Source organism: Ictidomys tridecemlineatus, chromosome 10 (assembly GCF_052094955.1).
Source record: "Ictidomys tridecemlineatus isolate mIctTri1 chromosome 10, mIctTri1.hap1, whole genome shotgun sequence".
Lineage (NCBI taxonomy): Eukaryota > Metazoa > Chordata > Mammalia > Rodentia > Sciuridae > Ictidomys > Ictidomys tridecemlineatus.
The window spans coordinates 121,824,163-121,845,924 of record NC_135486.1 but is presented as its reverse complement, the minus strand read 5'-3'; the positions used below and the strand labels follow the sequence as shown (position 1 = coordinate 121,845,924).

At 55.2% G+C, this 21,762-nt stretch overlaps 1 protein-coding gene across 4 annotated transcripts in view; it reads right to left on the bottom strand.

Moving 5' to 3' along the window:
• Positions 1–14,882: 14,882 nt before the first annotated feature.
• Positions 14,883–21,762, bottom strand: part of Galnt17 (polypeptide N-acetylgalactosaminyltransferase 17) — a 355,262-nt gene continuing 348,382 nt past the window's right edge. For all 4 annotated transcript variants that reach the window (XM_078023947.1, XM_078023950.1, XM_078023948.1 and 1 more), the window contains exons 10-11: positions 17,073–17,240; positions 14,883–16,249 (exon numbers count right to left, since the gene is read on the bottom strand). In XM_078023947.1, coding sequence (XP_077880073.1) covers positions 16,121–16,249; positions 17,073–17,240 — 297 coding nt within the window. In that variant the 3' untranslated portion in view covers positions 14,883–16,120. The remainder of the gene's footprint in view (positions 16,250–17,072; positions 17,241–21,762) is intronic.

Genomic DNA, 21,762 nt, shown 5'->3' with positions numbered 1-21,762 from the left:
CCTGGAGATGTTGGGGGCCAGGCTGGTCAGCAGGGCTGGCAGGCCTTGGAGATGTCAGGGGGCAGGCCCTGGGGATGTTGGAGGGCAGGCTGGTCAGCATGGCTGACAGGCCCTGGAGGAGTTGGGGGACAGGCTGGTCAGCAGGGTTGGTAGGCCCTGGAGATTTCAGGGGGCAGGTCCTGGGGATGTAGGAGGGAGGGTGATCAGCATGGCTGACAGGCCCTGGGGGAGTCAGGGGACAGGCCCTGGAGATGTCACGGGGAGGGTGGTCAGCAGGGCTGGCAGGCCCTGGAGATTTCAGGGGGCAGGCCCTGGGGATGTTGGAGGGCAGGCTGGTCAGCAGGGCTGACAGGCCCTGGAGGAGTCGGGGGACAGGCCCTGGAGATGTCGGGGGCCAGGGCAATCAGCAGGGCTGGCAGGCCCTGCAGATGTGGGGGGCAGGCCCTGGAGACATTGGGGAGCAATCTGGTCAGCAGGGCTGGCAGGCCCTGGAGGAGTTGGGGGGCAGGCCCTGGAGATGTTGGAGGGTAGGCTGGTCAGCAGGGCTGGTCAGCAGGACGGGCAGGCCCTGGGGGAGCGGGGGCAGGCTGGTCAGTGGGGTCAGTGAGCGCACTGAGTTATTCCTGGCTTCCAAGAGCGTTTCCTTCTGTGATTAGGCCATCAGTGTTGGTGTCCTTCTAAATTATACTCCCGTCCTCCCAGGGGAACTGGGGACAAGGGGTTTATCCTCCTCGATGGCTCTACCTTAGGCGGTGACTCCCAGGTCCCTGAGAAGGACACCCCTGTGTTGTAAAACTGGCAAGAGAGCAGGAGGGTTTATGCCTTCGAAAGGGGCAAAAAGAGAATCCACAATGGCAGCTTTCTTTTTTAAAACCAGCTCTGTTGAGATGGAATCCAACTCTACACTAATCGACCATAAAAAGCACATGGTTTTTATTATTGAAATCATGTTCTGAAACTCGTGAAGACAAACCCAGGGTCGTGTAACCAGTGTCACTTCATATGGTTGAATCAGTAGCATTAAGCACTACCAGCTTACGGATGAGCGTAGAATGCACTTCACCAGGCAGCTCCTCCAATGCCAATGGTGGGTACAAAGATGGCATGTGAAGTGGTCTGGAGACCTGGACCACCTTCCAGAGAGACCAAGCAACAGCGTGGACCAGCAGATGACACGAGCCCTCAGAGTTAAAACGTGCAGGCTACTTTGAAAGCACTAAGACTTTAATCCTCCATATGAACCACACATTTGAAAATCTGTACCAGGACATGCGTTCAGCTCAGGTTGCCACCTGGAGGTGAGTTTGTCCTCTAGGGGATCCCTGACATGCCAGACCTGGGAACGTTTGGGTTGGTTAGAACAGGGCTGCGTGGACTGCTGTGACCCGAAGGGAAGGGGCCGGGGGCTGGAAAGACCCTAACCACGTGCCCATAAAGTTCTCCCAGCCAAGAATTGTCCATACCCAGAGGGCAGTGCCAGGCTGAGAAGCCCTGCTTCAAACCGTCTAAAGCATGATATGGTGTAACATGCCACCAGAACATGCCACCAGAACAGACCTTGTTATTAAGTGAAATTTCTACTGTGCATTGGTGGTCACAGTTTTTACCCAGTAACAAGCTAGCCAGAGGCAGGGTGGGGGCAGCATGGAGTGGGAGCAGAGAGAGCTGGACTCTGTCAGAGGCCTACAGTGGCATCCCGGTCAGTTCTACCGGGCCCAAGCCTAAGTGGTCAGTCATCGATAACCACAGTAATAACTATCACTTAAGAGTTCTAAGAAATATTAAATGAGGAAATATTTCTTAAGGTCTTGCCACTGAGGCTGGGACTCAGTAAAATAACAATCAATAATAAATATACAAAAGGAATATAAGTTTATTCCAGTCCAGAACCTAGTATTTAACAGAAATCCCATATTTAACAGGTTTCTTACAAAGTTAGCAATTTGCCTGCTCTGGCCCCATCTTGTGGACACAGGTGCTTCCTGTTTCAAAGCCCGTCTATTCTAGAGCCCATCCAGATCTGTCCCTCATAAAGTGCCTTATTTCATCTGTAGATGCTTCCCGGGAAGCCCGCGGTGGCACCTGGGGGCTCACTGGGCTCTTCCACATCCTGGTCCCTTTCTTGGGTCCCCGATAAAGCAAGGAGCTCTTCTGTTGCAAAAGTCGTCTTTTCAATTGTTGAGGACAGCGTGCCAGAAGGTCCTGAGATCCTTCTTCGCCTATTGGCCAGTGCAGCTTCTCCCCTCCCAGGACCTGCCCTGAGGGCCCTGACCTCTCCTGCAGAGGCCTCCCCGACAGCCCAGGTCCTTGTCCTCCTGGGACCGCGAGCGCGGCTCCCCAGGCTCTCTGCGCCTGGAGGCCAGGCTGTGACCTACTGTAGTGACATGTTTTCTAACTTCAGTGCTCCCAGGAAGAGGAGGTCAGCGGCCCCCACCAGGAGGGGGCTGTCCCAAGGCGGTTGGCTGAGCCTTGGCTCAGTCGTGACAGTTCGCCGCTTGGCCGCGAGGTGGCGCGTGCTCCCGAGACCTTCGTGGAGCCAGCGGAGCCGCCACAGCAGGCGGGACCTGGGCGCAGGGTTCCCTCCTGCTCAGCGTCCTGTGTTCTCCTGGTGGTCCGCGGAGGTTCCTGTGCCGTGCATAACCTTAGGGCTCTGCTCAAGGACACTCCCCTATCCTTATGCGCGCCCCTCTGGGTGTTCCAGCTATGCCTGGCTGTGGATGTGAGGGGTCCCGGCCAGCGCAGCCAGATGGGCAGAGTCACCCAGCCCCTGGCCTCCCCCTGTCCTTGGTGCTCTTGCTCTAGCCACAGGGTCGGTCCGCTCGACCTGGCCTCGGTGCCAGCAGGGTGTGAAGGCCCTGTGACGGCAGCGAATCTGCCCCAGCCCTGTATTTTCGGGAGGTCAGCCTATCGTGTTGCTCTGAGGGACATTGGGGCAGGTCATTTAGCTGGAGTCTTGAAGACAGATGCTGTTGTCTTTTGTCAAATCCGGAATTCATGGAGGAGCTGATCCTGCAGGAAAATCTAAACAGCGAAGTGTCTTTGGGGACTGAAAGGGGGCAGATTCTCTTCCCCAGACCCGGGCTCCCTGACCAACAGATAGATACACACCCAGCGCCTTTCCTGACCCTTCCCTCCCATCCCCCTCCAGGAGCAGGCACCTGGAAGTGACACCCCCCCCCAGCAGTCCCTCTTCCTCTATCTCCAGATGGTGGAAATAGGGTCTTTGGGGGCTGAATCTGTGGTCTGTGGCTGGAGCCAGCTGCCTGGGAGTCCCCTCAAACAGGACAGGACCCCAGGCTAGACTTTCTGAGGAGGGGAGCCCTTTGCCTTGCTCTGGGTTCCCTTAGAGATGGACCCTGAGACAGATTCGAATCCAGGGGTTCATCTGGTGGGACCTGCAAGAACCAGCAGGGAGGTGACGGACGGAAGGAAGGGTACAGGGTCCAGCCACCGGCCACTGTAGGTGACTGGTTAACTCCATGGAGGAAATGCCAGGAAAGGGCCCAGAGAGCTTGGTGTAGAACTTTCTCCCTTGGGGACTAAGGAAGCTGGGGTACTGAACAGGCCTTAGTTACCAGCTGTTGGAGCAGGGTGTTGATTTCACAGTGCTTCCAGATGACAGTGCTTACTAAGAGTGACCTCCCTTGGAAAGGAACATGGGAAGAGATGCAGGTACTGGCACTTGGAAGTCCACCAAGCACCCTGAACAGGCAAGGCCTGAGGAATATGGTGACCCTCCAGCTGGGAGGCCTGATGGGAGAGCCTATGCCAGGACTCGTGGCCCCAGGGGAGGACCAGGGAGATGGACAGACAGATGGAAATGGAGATAGACTGTGGGACCGATGCATAGCCTGAGGCTGAACCAGAGAAACTGATGGAAGTATATTCTCCAAATAATTCAGGAGAGCATCTCTGACTCAGCATGCAAAATGGAGCTTGGAGCCAGAAATCTGGGAGCCAAGAGTACGGTCAGTCATCAGGACAAACTCTGGGCTGAGAGGCACGGCTAGACCACCCTGGGCATGTGCGAGAGGACAGGCAGGCTCCAGGCCCTGCTTGGGCTTGCCCTCCACCCTGCCCCAGGGATTCGGTGTGGGAGCTGGCTGAAACAACCCAGCAAGTCTGCACCATCCTGGGTTTTCTGAGATGACTCAGGAGTGCGGGCTGGACAGGCCTAAGGAGATCAGAGCTTTGCTGGGTGCCTGGCACTTCAGCTGTCTGGGATCTTGCTGTTGCCATTGGTAGTAGTGGCCAGGGGACCTGCTTGCTGATTGCTGTGCACCATTAGCCCTCTGGGGTAATGAGAACCCCATCTGGCACCCTGCTGCCTTGGCAGGTTAGGACCTGGGTGACAGCCCCCACTCCGCAGCTCTCTACCACTTCCATGGACTCTTCACGGCTCCATGGGTGGGATCCAGGGAGTCTGCAGACTGGGGAAATGACTACTCCCTTTGTTTCTTTTACCTCTAAGTGAAATTTAGCATTTCCCTCTATTATGAGTATAGACAGCAACATCATGGGTGAGAATTACCTGCACCTTTGTCACTGATAGAAATCACAAATTTTTGTGTCTAATCAGAGTTAGTGCCAAAATCTTGCAAAATCATTTATGCCATGTGACTTTGCTATTGTATCTGACAGATCATGATTAGACCCATTACTTACCTTACTTAATGCATTCATTTAAAAGTATGTATAGAGGTGGGTGTGGTGGCCCATGCCCGAGATTCCAGCTGCTCAGGAGGCCTAGGCAGGAGGATGGCAAGTTGGAGACCAGCCTGGGCAACTTAGAGACCCTGACCAAAATAAATACTTACACTCATGACTGGACAATGTTAAAGCATTGTCTAGACAGGAGGCCCTGGTTCAACCCTCATCATATGACTCCATCATATATTTGTGTGATCTTGTATCACTGTTATTTCTCTATCCCATGTGCCTGCTGTATGCATTTCTAAAATGTTTTTCCAAGACCAGGTCTATAGGCTCAACCGACTGTCAGAGGGTCATGGCGTGGACGAGGCTGAAGATCCTTGGCAGGTCCCCAAATCCCTGGAGGTGGAGGGTCAGCCTGGAGCTGAGCTGGTATGGGCGTGGTCCAGCCACCAGGGCAAGGCCCAGAGGAAGGTGCAGGCCGGTTCCGGCCTCCTCTAACCCACTGCTGCTCGGCACCCATCAGTCCAGTCATCTGGAGGGATCACTCAAGTGTCCCTCCTGGGTGTTTCTTTTGAACTCTGTGCAGAGGGAAGGAAGCAGTGGGCACTAATGCTGGGCGCCCGCAGAGGGGCTGGAGCGTTGCTCTTCCTGCCTTCTCCTGCAGCCAGTCCTGCGGACTTGCAGCGGGTCCTGCTCAGCCCCGCAGTCCCCTGAAGAGGCGCCTCCAGGGTCCTGGGCAGCCCAGGCCTGAGTCAGCAGGCAGCAGGTCGGAGGGACACCCTTAAGCGTCCACCAGGGGGCGCCGGTCAGGCCTGGAGGAGCCTGGGCCGCTCCCCAGCAGTGGCTAGGCCTGCTCCCGCGGCCAGTGGCTCCTCAGGCTCCATCTCCTCCTCAGCTGCTTCTTTGCCCCTCCATCAGAGTGTCGCTTGTCTGTGTCTGTCCAGCTTCCTGTGTGTCCCTGTCCTATGCTGGTTTCTTTCCATGCCTGTCTCTCCCGCTGTCACACACAGTCCTCCTGGGGGGGCCCTGCAGGAGGAGCAGAGGGTGCGGTGGAGTCCTGCCTCGATGCTCACAGGCTGGCCCTCAGGGACTCCTCCTACCTGGACCCCAGCTGGACATGGAGGACCGGGTGGAGCAAGGCACCGGCACCTCACACGGAGATCTGCTCCCACCTGACCGCAGTGGCCTTGGATGGCCAGCTCTCTGGTCTGTTCCAGTGGCCCCAGGGAGGTAGATCACACTGAGTCCATTAGGGCCCTGGGGAGGACTCAGTTTGTGAATGAGAAGCTTCTGGAAGGAACAGTGAAGGTTGCCTCTTGATGTCATTCCCGGTGGCACGTCCTCCCCTTGGGGGGTGGCCTGGGACCTGCTCCTGGCAGACAGTGTGACAGCAGTGGTGGAAGTCCACTGTGGAGCAGTGGGACCGACTCCCCTCACAGCCCCAACACCAGGGGTCCTCCCCGTGGAGCTTCATGATAACTAGCTTTTCCTCTGGACGTGGCCACTTCATGAGGCTCTGACCTCCCTCCGTAAGCCTCCATGTGAAGTGTTCCATTCACGTCACAGAGTCTGTGATGGTCATTCCAACCTGATCTGGTAATAGTTCAGTCACCCCAGTGGACTCCACATGCCTAGCCGTTCCCCAGCCTCAGCTGGCCCTGGCCCTTTGCAGCCAGCATCTTTATTTTGGCATAAGAGGGCCCAGGTCAACTGCTTCACATAAGGACCGAGAGACTGTGGGATCCTAGTGCTGTATTTGGAGGTAGTTTGTCATGCAGACATAGATGACTAACATGGTAGATATGCAGCCTAGCTAGCGTAGACTGAAAGGCAGTAACAGCCCCAAACAGTTGGTGTGGTATGGGAACGAGGAGGGTCCCTTCCCCTGGTCTTTTGGACTGAGACTCCTTGTACCCTATGTCTCCACTATGACCTGAAACTCCACCATTGTCTGTCCTCCAGCCCAGGAGGGAAAGGGTGGAGGCAAACCCACTTCCGTAAATCCCCCAAGGGGACTCTTGTCCATCCCTCACATCCCCTGGGAAAGCTGAATCATAGGGTCCCACCCACCTTCATAGGAGACCAGGAGATGGCTACAGCCTGTGGCTGGTCTCGGAGGAGCAAGGTGGGTGGCACAGGCCTGGCGTAGCACACAAGTGTATCCTGGCCCAGGGCTCTCTCGTCCATGCCATGTCTCCCAACAGGGACGCTGTGGCTCCTGCTGGGAGTCCTTGTCTATTCTGTCCCACACCTGTCCAGGGCCTTAGTCTCCTCTCTCTAGACTGCTCCTCTTGGGGCTGGGGCTATAGCTTAGTTGGTAGAGTGCTTGCCTCGCATGCACAGGGCCCTGGGTTCAATCCCCAGCAACACACACACACACACACACACACACACACACACACACACACACACACAGGCTGCTTCTCTCCAGTCCTTGCTTTGCACAGAACAGCTACCCCCTGTGGGGAGCTGCCCGTGTGCTGCAGCCGTGTGCTGCAGCCCGTGTGCTGCAGCCGTGTGCTGCAGCCCGTGTGCTGCAGCCGTGTGCTGCAGCCCGTGTGCTGCAGCCGTGTGCTGCAGCCCGTGTGCTGCAGCCGTGTGCTGCAGCCCGTGTGCTGCAGCCGTGTGCTGCAGCCCGTGTGCTGCAGCCGTGTGCTGCAGCCCGTGTGCTGCAGCCGTGTGCTGCAGCCCGTGTGCTGCAGCCGTGTGCTGCAGCCCGTGTGCTGCAGCCGTGTGCTGCAGCCCGTGTGCTGCAGCCGTGTGCTGCAGCCCGTGTGCTGCAGCCGTGTGCTGCAGCCCGTGTGCTGCAGCCGTGTGCTGCAGCCGTGTGCTGCAGCCGTGTGCTGCAGCCGTGTGCTGCAGCCGTGTGCTGCAGCCGTGTGCTGCAGCCGTGTGCTGCAGTGGTTAATTTGTTTCCAACTCTCCTGTGGCACTATGGGCCCCAGAGGGTTCCTGTACCTTACCCCCTTCACCTGCAGGCTGAGCCTTTATACCATGCATGTTTAGATCATCATGTTTCCTGAACTAGCAGAAACTTTGTTTCTGGATCAGTAAAAATACCATAGCATACACAATAGGCTTTGCACTTTTTCTTTCATGCAAAGAAACCCAAATAAGGCGCTCGAGTTGGTGTGGTAGCTTCATCTGGAGCCCAAGGTACCTCTGTGCTTCACTGTACTCAGAATCACCTTGTCATTGCAATATGATTGCTGCAGCTCCGGAGATCACATCCATGATCCAGGAAGCAGGAAAAGGAGGAGATAAGGACTAAAGGGCATATATTCCCCAATGAGTCAGTCTTCTTAAAGACCATTCCAGAAGTCTCCATGCAATGCCCTCCATTTACCTCTCATTAGCCACCCCTATCTGCAAGGGAGGCTGGGAGATGTAGTTTTCTAGCTGGACACTTTGTTGACCAGGGCAATACAGAGATTCTTTAACTAGGAAAGAGGAGCTTGGGTGGACATCCAGCACTCTCTGCCACACCCCCTTCTTCCCCAGGGAGCAGGAAGATGGATTCCTGCAGACCCAAGCCCCCATTGGCTTTTCTACAATAGCCATTAACGGTATTGACTGAGCTCTCTGGATCACGCACTCTTATGGCTCTGCCAAGAAGAATGTCCCAAGGCCACCAGCTCCTTTGTTACAGTCACTAATGGCTGAGAGCAAGAGAGCGGCAGCCCTACCCCTGGACTGATGGATGGCCACCCCCTGGCCCTAGCACACAGAGTTGGCCAGGGCTGCCTGAATGGATTGCTGGAGACGAGGCCAGGGAGCACTCTCCTTTAATTAGTAGAGGACCTGGCTTCAGGACAGGTTTACATTGATGGAGTGACGGTGCAGGTAGGGTTCTCACAGTGCCCTTGCTGTGCACAGTGTCCCCTGTCACTGAGATCCTGCTCCAGCTTGATGCTCTGCTATGGTTGAGGGAGCATCGTGGACCCCTCATGGTTCCCTGGAGCCCGCAGTTCATTAGGGTTCCCTTGATCTTTACCCAATGTCCTCTTTCCCCTCCCAGGGTCCCTTCCCAGGAACCCTCCCATTTGGCATGGCACTTTAGGTTCCTCTGGGCTAGGAGGTGACATTGTCTCAGACTGTTCTTATTTCTAATGACCTTGAAATCTCCCAGGGAGCACAGTGTGCTCCTGTACTGTACATGGTCCCATGTCTTTATCATGAGAGGACTGAGGTCCCTTTGGAGAAAGATCACAGAGGCAAAGTGCCATTTCCATCATGTCACCTCGAGGTAGATACTGTCAACCTGACTTAGGATGGTAGAAGTTGACCTTGACCACCTGTAACATAGGGTTTGCAGGTTTCTCCACAGTAGGATCATCTCCCCACCTTTCCATATTCTTTGGAAAGAAATCAGTAGGCACAGCTCATATGTGAGAAGGGGGAGCTGTGTGCCTTCCTTTGGGGGACATGTCTATGTCATTTATTTGGAATTCTTCCATAGGTGAGATTCATTTCTTCTCGTGGAGACATTTTAGAACTATTGAGTGTGTGAGTCAGCCTTCTGTTACTGTCACATGATACCTTAGGTCATCAACTGAAAAAAAAGAAATATTTGAGTCAAGTGACTTAGAGGTTCCAGTCCATGGCCGGCTGGCCCTGTTGCTTTGGGGACTTTGAGGAAGCAGCACACCTTAGAGGGAGCACATGGGGAGGAAGGTGTCACCTGGGGTCATGCAGCTGGAAAGACCCGAAGGTCAGTATCCCCTCGGGGCTCCCCACATGGCCTTCCATCCACCAGGCCTACCTCCTGAGGCCCCACCACCTCCCTGGGGCGTGCTGGGATCAGACCTTCAATGCCTGGGCCTGGGGGACATTCAGGCCTTAACCACAGCCTCAAGAATCATCCTTGCTAACTGCTCACCCAAGGCATGCCGTGGCATCTCCTGGGGCGAGCACACTTACCATCTGGCATCACGGCCTCCAGAAATGCGGGATGCACAGAATCCTGTCCTTCCTGTGCTGACAAAGGCACGCTGTGACTTTGGCCATGTTGAAGTATTAAGAAATGCTTTTGAACACTGCTGTGCTTTATTTTTCTCTGTGTTTCAGGCTGCTGACCCAGATCAGAGTAACTGAAATAGAGCCCATCTCATCGTGTTCTTGATGGCTGCTAAGGTGTAGCTCCTGGGGACGCTTTTTGGACCATGATGCAGGAAGTAAATTTATCCCAGTTCTGCCTTCTGTCTGTGAAATTCTGCATATTGATAAGCGAAGGGAGAGAAGGGCAGTTGCTCACGGCAACCCTGGGCTGAGTTTGCATCCCTCTGCCAGGCAGGTGTAATGGGTAACTTGAGCATCAACTTGTTGGATGAAGAGATGCCGGGGATTAAGGAGAGATGGGTGGGTCTGTGAGGGTGTGTCCAGGAATGATTGGCATGTGGGATAGCCAACTGAAGTGGAGGCCCTTCCCAAGCATGGGCAGCACAGACCAATAGGATGGTGGCTCGGATGGAATGAGAATTGGAAGAACAAGGACTCAGCAGCAGGTGCAGCTCCATTCTTCCTGAAGGCTTCTTGATTGCTGCTGCGAGCCTCTGAGGACATCTGCCTCTCGCTTCTTCATCTTCCAGAGTGGATTCTCCAGGAGCCTTTGGTCAGGGACTAGGGCAGCACTGTTGACCCCTCTTGTTCTGGGGCTTCAGCCTCTTGGACTGTGCAGCTAAGGGTTCTCCCAGCTCTCCAGCCTGCAGATAGCCACTGTGGACTGTCCAGCTCTGGTCGTGTAGGCCAACCTGATGATCCCTCTTCTTGTAGTTATACCTCCTGTTGATTCTGTTCCCAGAGAGCCCTGCCTCACACAGCAGGGTCAGTGAGAGTCTTTTCCTTCTGCTCGTGTCTCACCTGTACCATCAACACATTCTCTAATGAACCTCTTAATTACTTTGTTATTTACCAAAGTTCCTCTTCCCACCTTGTGGGCATCAGGCTATTTTCTAGCCCACTTAGGACTCTTGGGACAATTTCAGGTAGGACACTGCTTGTTGTGAGCTCTGCCAGCAGAGCTGCCCTTAGTGTCCTTGGTGGGTGGGTTTCAGACCCCCTCAGATGACAGTCTTTGGATGCGGAAGTCCTTTATGTGACAACGGCATGGTGCTTGAGTGTGACTGAGGCCCACCTTCCCACGCACTTGCCATCCTCCCTAGGTGGCCAGACACCCCCTACATCGTGGTTGCTGTGCACACAGTAGTTACGCTGGTTATTTAGGGAATTATGACAAGAAAACCATCTTTGCATGTTCGGTACAGATATGGTTTTTAAAGATGTGTTTTGGCTCAACAGCTGGCTGGAGCCGTGGGTGTGGACTGGTCATGGCAGCAGGCTGCAGCAGGGTGGCCACAGCTGTGCTCACGTGACTGTCATTTCCTTGGGAAGAGGTTCTCCAAGGCCTGCGGATGTCCTAAGTGTCAAGAGTCAGTGAGTGTCTGCTCCTCTGGCAGGCAGGGGCCTGTGCAGGACTGGGTGGCTTCTCATTAGAACCTCACTGTCCAGCAAAGAGAGTGGCCCCGGGTCTCCAGCGACCAGGGATGCCATTCCTCCTTTTGAGGAATTCTGGGAGCATCTCTAGACATTGGGGCAACATCTCTAGATACTAGTTGGGGCAATTTTGCCGCAGGTTGGAGCTGGGCTTCTGGGGCAGAGGCGAGCTGGGCTGGGCCAGGGGTTAGTTCTTGTGGTTTCAGCACCAGAACCAGAGTTTTCCTCTGGCTTACACACCCCTGGGGTTGTTGGGGGTCCGCTGGTCCCACCTCCTCCTCAAGCTCCCGGCTCCTCCGGCTGGGTGTGGCTGGCCTCCGCCCTGCCTCTCAGGTCCTCCCACCTGGGGCCTCCACCTGAGAACTACCTGGACACCACTGTGAGCATCCTCGGCACTGTCTGCATGGCCGGTGGGTGTGGACTGTGCCTTTCGGACCTGTGGTTGTGATCGTGTCACATGGTGTGAAGTAGTTCTGTGACAACTGTCATGGGGGAAGTGATGCAGGTGCAGGCTTCATGCAGACATTCGTCCCTCAAGGGACACTGGAGAGTCAGGACCCTGCCCGCTGTCCTCACGCCTGCCAAGTGCCCCGCGGTGCTGTGAGCCTCTGTGGCCTGTTGGCACAGCGCTGCCTTGGTTCCCTCTGTCCCTCCTGCATCGTGACGCTCATCCCGGAACGCGTCCCCGTCCCAGGCCCCACAGGACTGTGCTTTATCCTTAGCCACACTCTCAGCAGAGGTGGGCACTGGGCTCACAGGAATAAATCAATAGTGGGTGGACACTTCAAAACGCTGGTGTTCCAGAAAGGCGGGTGTGGCAAGGACAGTGCTGGTGTGGCTAGTGCCACGTTCACACCCCACAGATGACAGTGCCCGTCAGCAAGCCTGGAGGGCGCGGGTCCAGCTGTGAACTCTCACCCCCTTACCCCCTCTGCACGGCTCCTGTTCACCTGTAAGTTGTTTTTTATTTATTTTAAGAGTCAGCCGTAGCAGAAGCTACTCCCATCCACACATCCTGGAGACGAGTCACAGCAGCCACACTCGGGTCAGCCTGAGGGTCTGTGTTTTGTTCTTTAGGACCCCACCTGGGACCTCCCTTGAGGAACACCAGATGGAAACCTCCAGCCACTTGAGCCCAGGCTTGTGGGAATGGGCGTCTGGCTTCTCCAGCCCAGGTTAGCCACTTCTCCTGCTGGCTGGCGGGGGAATTGGAGTGGCCTCTCTGGGCCATGACTGGTAGCCTGGACATTGAGAGGGGGCTGACGGGCAGTTCCCCTGGGCAGGGAGCAGAAGGCGTGGCCATCATTTCCAGGGCTGCGGGGGGTGGGGCAGGGAAGAGGCCCCTGAGGTTCGGGCTTGCCTGGCTCGATTAGGGCTCTTTCTGCCCTCCATCAGTCTGTCTGTAGAATTATGAAGCAGATACCGATTGGGAGGGTGGGCATCCGTTAGGGGAGGGGTTAGATGGGGCTTTGATCCTGGAGTAACGTCAGCTACTGTTTGTTATGGATGATGATGGTCACCGGTTGGCTCCAGTGGCCTCCAGGGCATCTGCTGGCCTTCTTTGCTCTTCATCTCTCTGCACTTTGCAGTTAGCATCGGGAGCCCTTGTTAGCAGGCCGCAGATCAAGGGCAGCGAGATCCATCCACCTCTCCCCTGGCTCTCGGGGGGAGAGGACCCTGGAATGGGCAGCCTGCGCGTTGGATCCCATGCCAACCCCTCTAGGGCTGCTGCGTTCCAGGCATGGGAGTGACAGTGTATGGCATCTGCTTTCTTCTCTCAAATACGAGCATTGAAGGGTGAAGCTGGGGCATCTAGCTGCCTGCTCCCTCCCTGCCACCCCTCGGTCCCTTTTCCAATGTGTGAAAAAGCAAACCACTAGAGAGGTGTTCAAATGTATTTGAAGAACTGAACTGAAATACACCTCTGGAGTTTGGGGTCCATCACAGATCCCCAAACGCAGGTCCAGAATACGTGCCTTATGGACGAGAAGCAGCATTGCCAAAACATTTGGGAATTTGGGATTCGAGGAGAGGAGGCAGTGGCTGGCAAGGGACTAAGGACCTGCCGCCCAACTGCCCAGCTGGAGCCCCAATCAAAAGGGAGGCTGACTCACTGGCCGTGAGTGGGCGTGGGGCACCTGAGTCCAGCCACCTGGCCTGTCCTTCCTAGTCAGGCTCCAAGGCCCTCCCAGCCAGCTGTCACTCAGCCCTTCCCAGAGCAGCATTTGAAACAAAACGGGAGGAAGACAAATAGCATGTGAGTCAGGGACAACTCACGTCCTGCAAAGCCCTGAAGGGTGGCCCGCTCTGCCTGGGCGTCCTGTGAAACCCAGGCATTTTCCAAGAATGGCAGAAAAAATATCAGATGGGAAAAAAAAAAAATGAGTGAAGCCTGAGTCAAGTGACTTAGTGACTTCAGAAGGTGGCTCCGGCCCGGTTCCGCTGTCTGGGGCTTTTCTAGTTTCTTCTTCTCACCAGAATAAGTAAAATCAGGACAAAACACGTGAGCAATGATGTGTAGACTCAGAGACACGGGCTTGGGTGGCTTGGACATTTATCAGTCGTGCCATCTGTGAAGTTTTCTGCTGTGTAAACCAAGGAGGAAGGAGAAAGAAAAGCCCCAGGCCGGCGAGCCAGAGGGTAGGTGGGCAGGGGCAGGAGGGCACAACCGGGCCAGCCCCTCTGCCATGCCGCCTGAGGGGGACTGGCCCGCCGCTTCTCAAACTGCAGGGAGTGCCCCCACCAGCATTTGGGGAAGGTGTGTGTGCTTCCCGGGGGCTCCAGGCCTGGGGCTCCCTGCCTCTGCAGCTCACTGTGCAAGCCATGGGCACTATGGAGTGGGTCAGTCCTCCCCGGACCTGGGGCCAGAGGCCCCCAGGGCCCACTTCTTTCTTCTCTCCCTCTCCGGCTGCATCAGCTTCTCCTCTCTGCCTGACCCTGGCACTCCCACGGCCATTGGGCCCAGGGAGGACCCCAGGGGTGGGGTGAAGAGGCTTCTGACCTGGACGCTGACCTCATGCTCTGGCCTGTCTCTCCAGGGGTCGCCATCCCTGAAAGGAGCCGATAGCAGCTTGTGCTGATGGGATGGACACTCGATGATATTGGGCCCTGGAATCAAGGACCAGCTCAGGGACCTGGTACCCTGTAGGTGCCAGAGGGAAAGACCCCCCTGGGGGTCTAAAGCAGCACCCCCATAAACACACAGTGCTCCCCTGTGGCACTAAAAGAGAGCAGCTAGGCAGCAGGCGGGAGCCCAAGTACAGGTGCGCCCTCCCACCTTTGGCTGGCTTCTGGTCCTGGGCACGGGCGACACATCAGCCTGAAGCATTGGCCCCACCCCCCCATGACTCCCATGTGTTTCCACCCCGGGGACCTCCTGTGGGGTCTCCTGTTCCCACAAGCACCCCACAGGCAGGTGCTGCTGCTGCAGGCCCCGTGGAGAGCTGGGCACTGCTGGGAGCAGCAGGAGGGTGGGTCCGCAGGCCAGGCCGGGGCAGCAGAAGCTCTGCCCCTGGCAGCCTCCACTCTCCCCTGCACACTGATCTCCTAACCCAGGCTCAACCAGGGTGAGTGAGCTGGGGTCAAGGGTCATACACCGTGCAGCTTTGGGGCAAAGGAGGGTGTGCCTGGGGCAGACGGCTCTGTCTCAGCCTAACTGGCAAGAAGCCACCCGCTGCTGCTTGGAGGCCCTCCGGAGCTGGGCTCTGCAGCAATGAAGAAGCCCTGGAGGCCACTGGGAAGCACGACTGTGTTTATTTCACAGGTGGGAGATGGGGCGGGGAGATCGCCAACGGGATGTCACCAGAGGAGACGCTGGGAACCCCACGCAGGGCAACGGGGCAGCTACAGGGTTTGGTTCTGGGCAGGGTTGGCCAGGGACGGCCATGGCAGAGGGTAAGCGGCAGAGGGGCACCACAGCAGGCAAGGCTAAGTCTCGTCCTCCGCCAGAACGTGGGGCCGACCCCCGGCTCCTCAGCAGCTCGTCCCATCGGGGAAGTCAAGCAGTTGAGGCCCCGCGCTGCCTCTGCTCTGCCACACACTCACACTCAGACACACGCACCTGGCCACTCGCTCCGTGCACACACTCGTCCATATATTAACTCTGATTTACAAGTGCACCCTAACCAGAGGGCAATTGGAAAGAAGCAACACTCCCCACTCCCAGGAGGACACGGCTGTTCCCTGCCCAGGGGCCAGTGCAGCCTGCAGTGCAGCGAGCAGAGCAGTTCTTCTGGGCTTCCTGTGCGGGCTCCAGGCTGGCTTCCATGGCCCTCCCGCTGCAGGGAGGCCCTGGCTGCTCCATGGGCCACGACTGTGGCCCCAGCCTGGCTCCCACCTGTGGGGCCCTTCAGCAGGACACAGGCCGGACAGCTGGTCCATGAGCGTTCATAGGAACCTGGCGCCAGAGCTGTAGCCCCAAAGCCACCCTGATAGGAAGTTTCGGGGACAGCACCTGCCTTGGGGCGTGAGGGGGCATCTGAGCAGAAGCAACCTCAGTGGAAATGGGGTCCGGAGGCTCCTGCCCCCTTGAGGGCGGGTCTCCAATGTGGCTGAGGCTCCACCCCCCCCCATTTCACTGAGGGTGGGGTTGAAATTCAGAAGCTGTTGCTGCGGCAAAGGATGAGAAGAGGAGGGGACCCTGCCAGGCCCAGATGCTGACCCTGGGGTGGGAGATGGTGCAGAGGTATGGACAGTCTCACCCCTCAGTCCCAGGCCACCTCTGGGGATGCAGAGGACAGCTCCTGGTTTCCCAGAGAAGCATCAGGGGCTTTTCCAGGGTGTAGGAACCTTAGGGTGGCTGAACGCCACAGGGGACATGGAGTCTTCCTCTGGGGTCCTCGGCTGTCCTGCAGGAACCTGGGCCCCACCCAGCACCTGTTGGCCCCTGTTGTCTCTCTCCACCACGTGGGCTGGGCCTGAGGACGGACTGGCCCTGTCCTGGGCTGGGCACCTGGTGGCCCAGCTCCTCTGGCTACTTGATGGAGTTCTTGATCGTCCACCTCTGTCCTGTGCAGCTGCGGAGGATGAGGTCAATGCCGGCCAGGCCCCGGTTCTCTACCTCCAGGCAGCGCCCTGTACCTTTATTCATGATGGCTCCGTTCTGGGGGCAGAGGGAGTAAGAAGGAAGGGGGGCAAGGTGGAAGGGAGGGAGGGGGAGAGGGAGGGAGGGGGAAAGGAGGGAGGGGGAGGGAGGGGGAAAGGAAGGAGGGAGGGGGAGGAAGGGGGAAAGGAGGGAGGGAGAGGGAGGGAGAGAGGGAGAGGGGATGGAGGGAGGGAGGGAGAGAGAGTGAGAGGGAAAAGGGAGGGAGGGAGGGAGAGGGAGGGAGAGAGAGAGAAAGAGGGAGAAAAAAGGAGGGAGGAGGACAAAGGAGGGAGAGAGGGAGAGGAGGGTAAGGAGGGAGAGGGAGAGAGGGAGGGACTCTTAACCTCCACAGCTCTGGGCAGGCACACCCCATGGGGAAAACATTCCACCAATATCCCTCACACAGCAGAGGGGTCACGGGCACGTCCCCTGCAGACCTTAAGGTCAGAACATAAGTGAGCTCCCCAAGCTCCTGTGGCTGGACATGAGATGAGCATCGGGGTGGCTGAATTGGGAGGAGGAACCTCCTGGGGTATTTGAGGTCTGACTCCCCAGAGTTACTTGGCCGTGGTACTGGGCAGGTCCAGGGGTCCTTCCCACACTCCCCTCTCTGGGTCCATCAGAATCCCCAACCTCGCATGGCGTGGGAACCAGGCAGGCTTCTGCCCACAGAAGTCCCCCTGACTCCTCCTGGGACATGCCCTGTGTCCACAAGCCTGGCCAGGGGTGGGAGACCTGGCTCTGGGATGCACTTTGCTGGGGACCTGGGGACCTGGACTTCTCTCTGTGGCCTGCAGCCTCTGCACTGCCCTGACCATGGTCCTGTTGGTGGAGCCCTCACCTGGATGAAGTTCCAGCGCTTATAGAGGCTGGTCTTGACCTTGTCGCAGTCCAGGAGCTGGGGCAGCCGGCTCTTGGAGTTGTCCACCAGGCAGCGGGTGTCAGGGAGCAGCGTGGTGGTCCCCAGGGCCCCCAGGTGCAGGAAGCCTTCCTTGGTGTAGCGTGCAAGCTGCAGAGAGAGCAGGGGTGAGGGTGGCTTGAGGCCGGAGGGCAACCGTGGCTCTGCAGTGCAGCCCACCTCTGCCTCTGTCCACCCTGTTGTCCTCACCACCATCTCAGTTGTGACAAGCACCCTATGCACCCGACTTGCAGGACAGCCCCATCCAGGAAGCCCTCAGCTTGCTGGGCCTGGGGACAGCTCTCCCAGAGTCACGTTCTGATGTGCTTTCTAAGTCCTCAATGTTGCAGGACCAGCTTTCTGTCCAGCCCACAGGGGAATGGGAATATGAGGAGGAACCAGGGATGTGATTTCTGAAGCTTGGCCCTGCTTCCAGCTGCTGAGTCACCTTGAACAAGACATTCAGCCTTTTTGAGTCCCCATGTCCTCCTCTTTGTAAATTGAGATTCATAAATTCTACCCTGCTGGGAAGGGACCAGAGAGCCAATTCACTGAAGAAGACATGGATATTAGAATCCATAGGCAGGCATTGGAAGAAGTAAAAAGTGAAAACACAAGTGAGATACCACATTTTAAAAAAGATTATTCACGTTTTGGCAAGTGTTAGCCTAATTTAGGAACTGTCCCCTCTCGCAGTAGGGCTAGAGGGAGGGTAATTCTTACAACATTTCAACAGGGTGATTTCTAAATATGTACTTTTTGCTTTTAAAACATTTACCACCTTTGATTCAATAAATCCACTTTTAGGAATCTATTCCAAGAAAATAATCGGAATTGGGAACAAAAGTTTATGTTTGACACTAAACAGGGGCCTGCTAAATGGCAGCACGATCCTGGGGGTTGCTTTGTGCAAGTTGGTTGCAGAAATGGCCCTCTTTCTTCTGTCCCCCTTGCCAACACAGCTGTACGGCACCTTCTATTAGGAAGCGGGTCCTCTCTTCCCGTGACACACCTTGGCCTATGGACTGCAGCAGAAGCAAGGGTGTGTGGCCTTTAGCTGTGCTTGCTCCAGGGCCCTTCTCCTGCCCTGGGTGTAGCCCTGGCTGGCTTGCTGCTGGCCCACCCGAGAGCCAACGTGGAGGAGGCCCCTGGACAGGCAGCCCTCAGCCAGCGTGCCAGCTGAGGAGAGGGGGTATATGACTGGACCAGGCCCACATAAGCTAAGCCCAGTCCAGATCCCAGAACCATCAGCTGACCTGTGGACACAGAGGCCACTATTGTTACGTAGCACTTGCTGACCAACCCAGAGACAGTATGCCTGGCACCCCTGACTGTGACAGGGCCCGTAGGCTGAGGCTTCTCCTGCTCTGCCTTTCCTGTCCATGGAACTTTTTAAAAATGCATTCACCCATTTGAGGGGCAGGGACTAACTCTAATTAATTTCATTTCTTGCCAGAAGCAAATCACAGAGCAAGTGCTAAAAGCATGTTCACAGAAGAGTAGGTTGTCCATGTGGTGAGGATCATCATTGAAAAACTGGAGGCTCCTGGAGACAGCATATGGTTGGCTCTTGTTTTTCAATCCAATATGCCAGTCTGTGTCTTTTGATTGATGAGTGTAGGCCATTTACATTCCATGTTATTACTGAGAGATGATTTTTATTCCCTGTCATTTTGATTTATTTCTGGTTTTTAATTTGAATCAGTTTCTCCTTTGATTGACTAGTCTTCTAGTGTAGTTCTTCCCTTTGCTGTTTTCACTTTTATTTTGCAGTTCTTCTTCATGAAATATTTTATTGAGTATGTTTTGTAGTGCAGGCTTTCTAGTTGTGAATTCTTTTAATTTTTGCTTATCGTGGGATGTTTTTATTTCAATATTCAATTCTGAAGCTTGATTTTGCTGGCTATAGTATTTTTGGCTGGTCATAAGCAAAAGTAGGCCCAACTCTCCATCCTGTCAGCTTAGGAATTGAATTCTTCAACAAACCTCCTAAGGCCCAAGAAGTAAAATCAAGAATCAATAAATGGAATGGTATCAAACTAAAAAGCTCCTTCAAGCAAAGGAAACAATCAAGAATGTGAAGAGAGAGCCTACAGAATGGGAGAGAATCTTTGCCACCTGAACTTCAGATAGAGCACTAATCTGCAGGATATATAAAGCACTCAAAAACTTATCGCCAAAAAAACCCCAAGTAACTCAGTCAATAAATGGGCTAAGGAACTGAATAGACACCTCACAGAAGAAGAAATATAAATTGTCAACACATATGTGAAAAAATGTTCATCATCTCTAGCAATTAGAGAAATGCAACTTAACACTGAGATTTCATCTCACTCCTTCAGAATGGTGATCATCAAGAATACAAGCAACAACAAATATTAGCAAGGATGTTGGGGGAAAGGTTCACCCATACACTGCTGGTGGGACTGCAAATTGGTGCAACCGCTATGGAGGAAGTGTGGAGATTCCTCCGAAAACTAGGAATAGAACCATCATTTAGCCCAGTTATTCCACTTCTTGGTTTGTACCCAAAGGACTTAAAATTATCAAACTAGAGTGATGTAGTCACATCATGTTTACAGCAGCTCAATTCACAATAGCTAAGCTATGGAGCCAAACGAGGTAGCCCTTCAACTGATGAATGAATAAGAAAATGTAGTGTATATGCACATAAAGAAGAATGAAGCTACAGCATTTGCCGGTAAACTGATGGAACTGGAGACTATCATGCTAAGTGAAATAAGCCAATCCCCAAACACCAAAGGCCGAATGTTCTCTCTGATATGCGGATGCTAACCCACCAACAAGCAGGTAGGGAAGAATAGAAGTTCATGGGATTAGACAAAGGGGAATGCAGGGGAGGGAGGGGGATGGGAATAGGAAGGACAGAAGAGTGGACTGGAGCCATCTTTCCTTTCCTCACATGAATACACGACCCGTGTTACTCCACAGCATGGGAAGTTCTACTCCATGTATGCATGACATGTCAAAATACACTCTACTGTTGTGTATATCTAAAAAGAACAAATAAAAAAAGAAGTGAAAAACCCTGAAGCCACATCCCCCCAGTTGGACTCTATGGGCATGCTTCCAGGAGTCCTCAAACCCAGCTCAGCCACGAGCTTCTGGGAGCAGAAGGACGGGGCTGTGTTCTCACTGAGAGGATGCAGCGCAGGCTGGTGACAGTGAGGACCCCCGGGGGAGGCCAGCACAGCTCTCGTCTGTGCTCTCCTAACCCCACGTGCCAGGTGGCTGGCAGTCATTAACGGCAGACGTTGAAGACGCACCCCGAGTCATTCCCAGCGCCACACAGGGAGTGGTGATGTGACACTCAGGACTCAGTGAGAGAAACGTTATTATTGTCCCCACTTTCTAGTCAAGGAAACTGAGGCAAGAACATATTTGGTCACCTGGCTGAGTCCTGGTCTCTCCCTGTGGCTCCCTAGAGACCCAGTGGCCCCTGGTCCAGCAGCTGACCAGCAAGAGGGAGGCCTCATCCCAGGTTGCTGGAGGACCCTCACCTCTTCAGAGAGCCTGGGTGCTGTTGCCCAAGAGTGGCTGAGAAGGCACCTCTGCTTGGGGACATGAGTGAGCCTTCTCTGGTGGAGAAGATTCTCATCTCCTGGGGAAAGTGACCTACAAACCCTTAGCTCTGATCCCCAAAGGGAGCCTGCCTGCTCCCCTTGAACAAGTGACAGGGAGTCTATTAAGTGCCCTTGAGAGAAAAGCGGCGAATGTGTGCTCTACACCCAAATTAGTTTCAAATCAGAGTCATTGTCCCAGGCAAAATGTTGAGAAAATCATAAGCCCACCCTCCCCTCCCTAAACAACATCCCCTGAATATATCTAAATTCACCAAATGCAAAGTGATGAATGACAGCAAGCTGCCTTTACGTTCACGGGAAAGATAGACACAGCTGCTTATTGAAATTATGAATCAATCTATTATCCAGCAGCAAATGAGCAAAGCCAGGAACATTAATTAGCCAAGTGTATCTGTGACCCAGATGTTTAAAGAGCGGAGCTGAATGCCGCAGGGAGCTAGAGGTTCTCCTACCTGAGGTCCATTAGGGCATGAAACAGAGAGACCAACTGCTAGGCCCTGCAGAGGCCACACACCCGCCCCAAGCCCATTTGGGCATCAGAGTGGACAGGCAGGCATGGGGGCCCTGGTGGCATTTCTTTCTGGGGGAAGACACAGAGCCCTGGGCCATCTACACTGACAGGCCAGCGCCTGGTTGCTTCCACGAGAAAGCTGGAAGAAGGACAATGCTCTGAAGAACGACGGAGGCCAAGTCAGGCCAACAGATCTCAGGTCCACTTTTCCTCTACAAGGCGGGAGGTGGCGAGCCGGGACCCGCTGCCAACCAGACCCCACTCTGCCCCGGTGCTGGGTCAGGAGCTTTCACGATGCCATCTGCAGACTATGGCTTCCTCCGAAGGATGTCGGCCCTGTCCTCTGCACCCCTAGCAGACCTTCCTGCCTCTGGGACTGTACCCTGCTGTTCCCCTGCCTGGTGACCCTGCTTGCTGGACTTCCTTTCCAGGGCCTCAGAACTGCGCTCTTGGGCGATGCCTTTCTTCTCTTCCTCTTGTGGCCCCTGGCCCTCTCCTCTCCAGTCCTGGAGACACA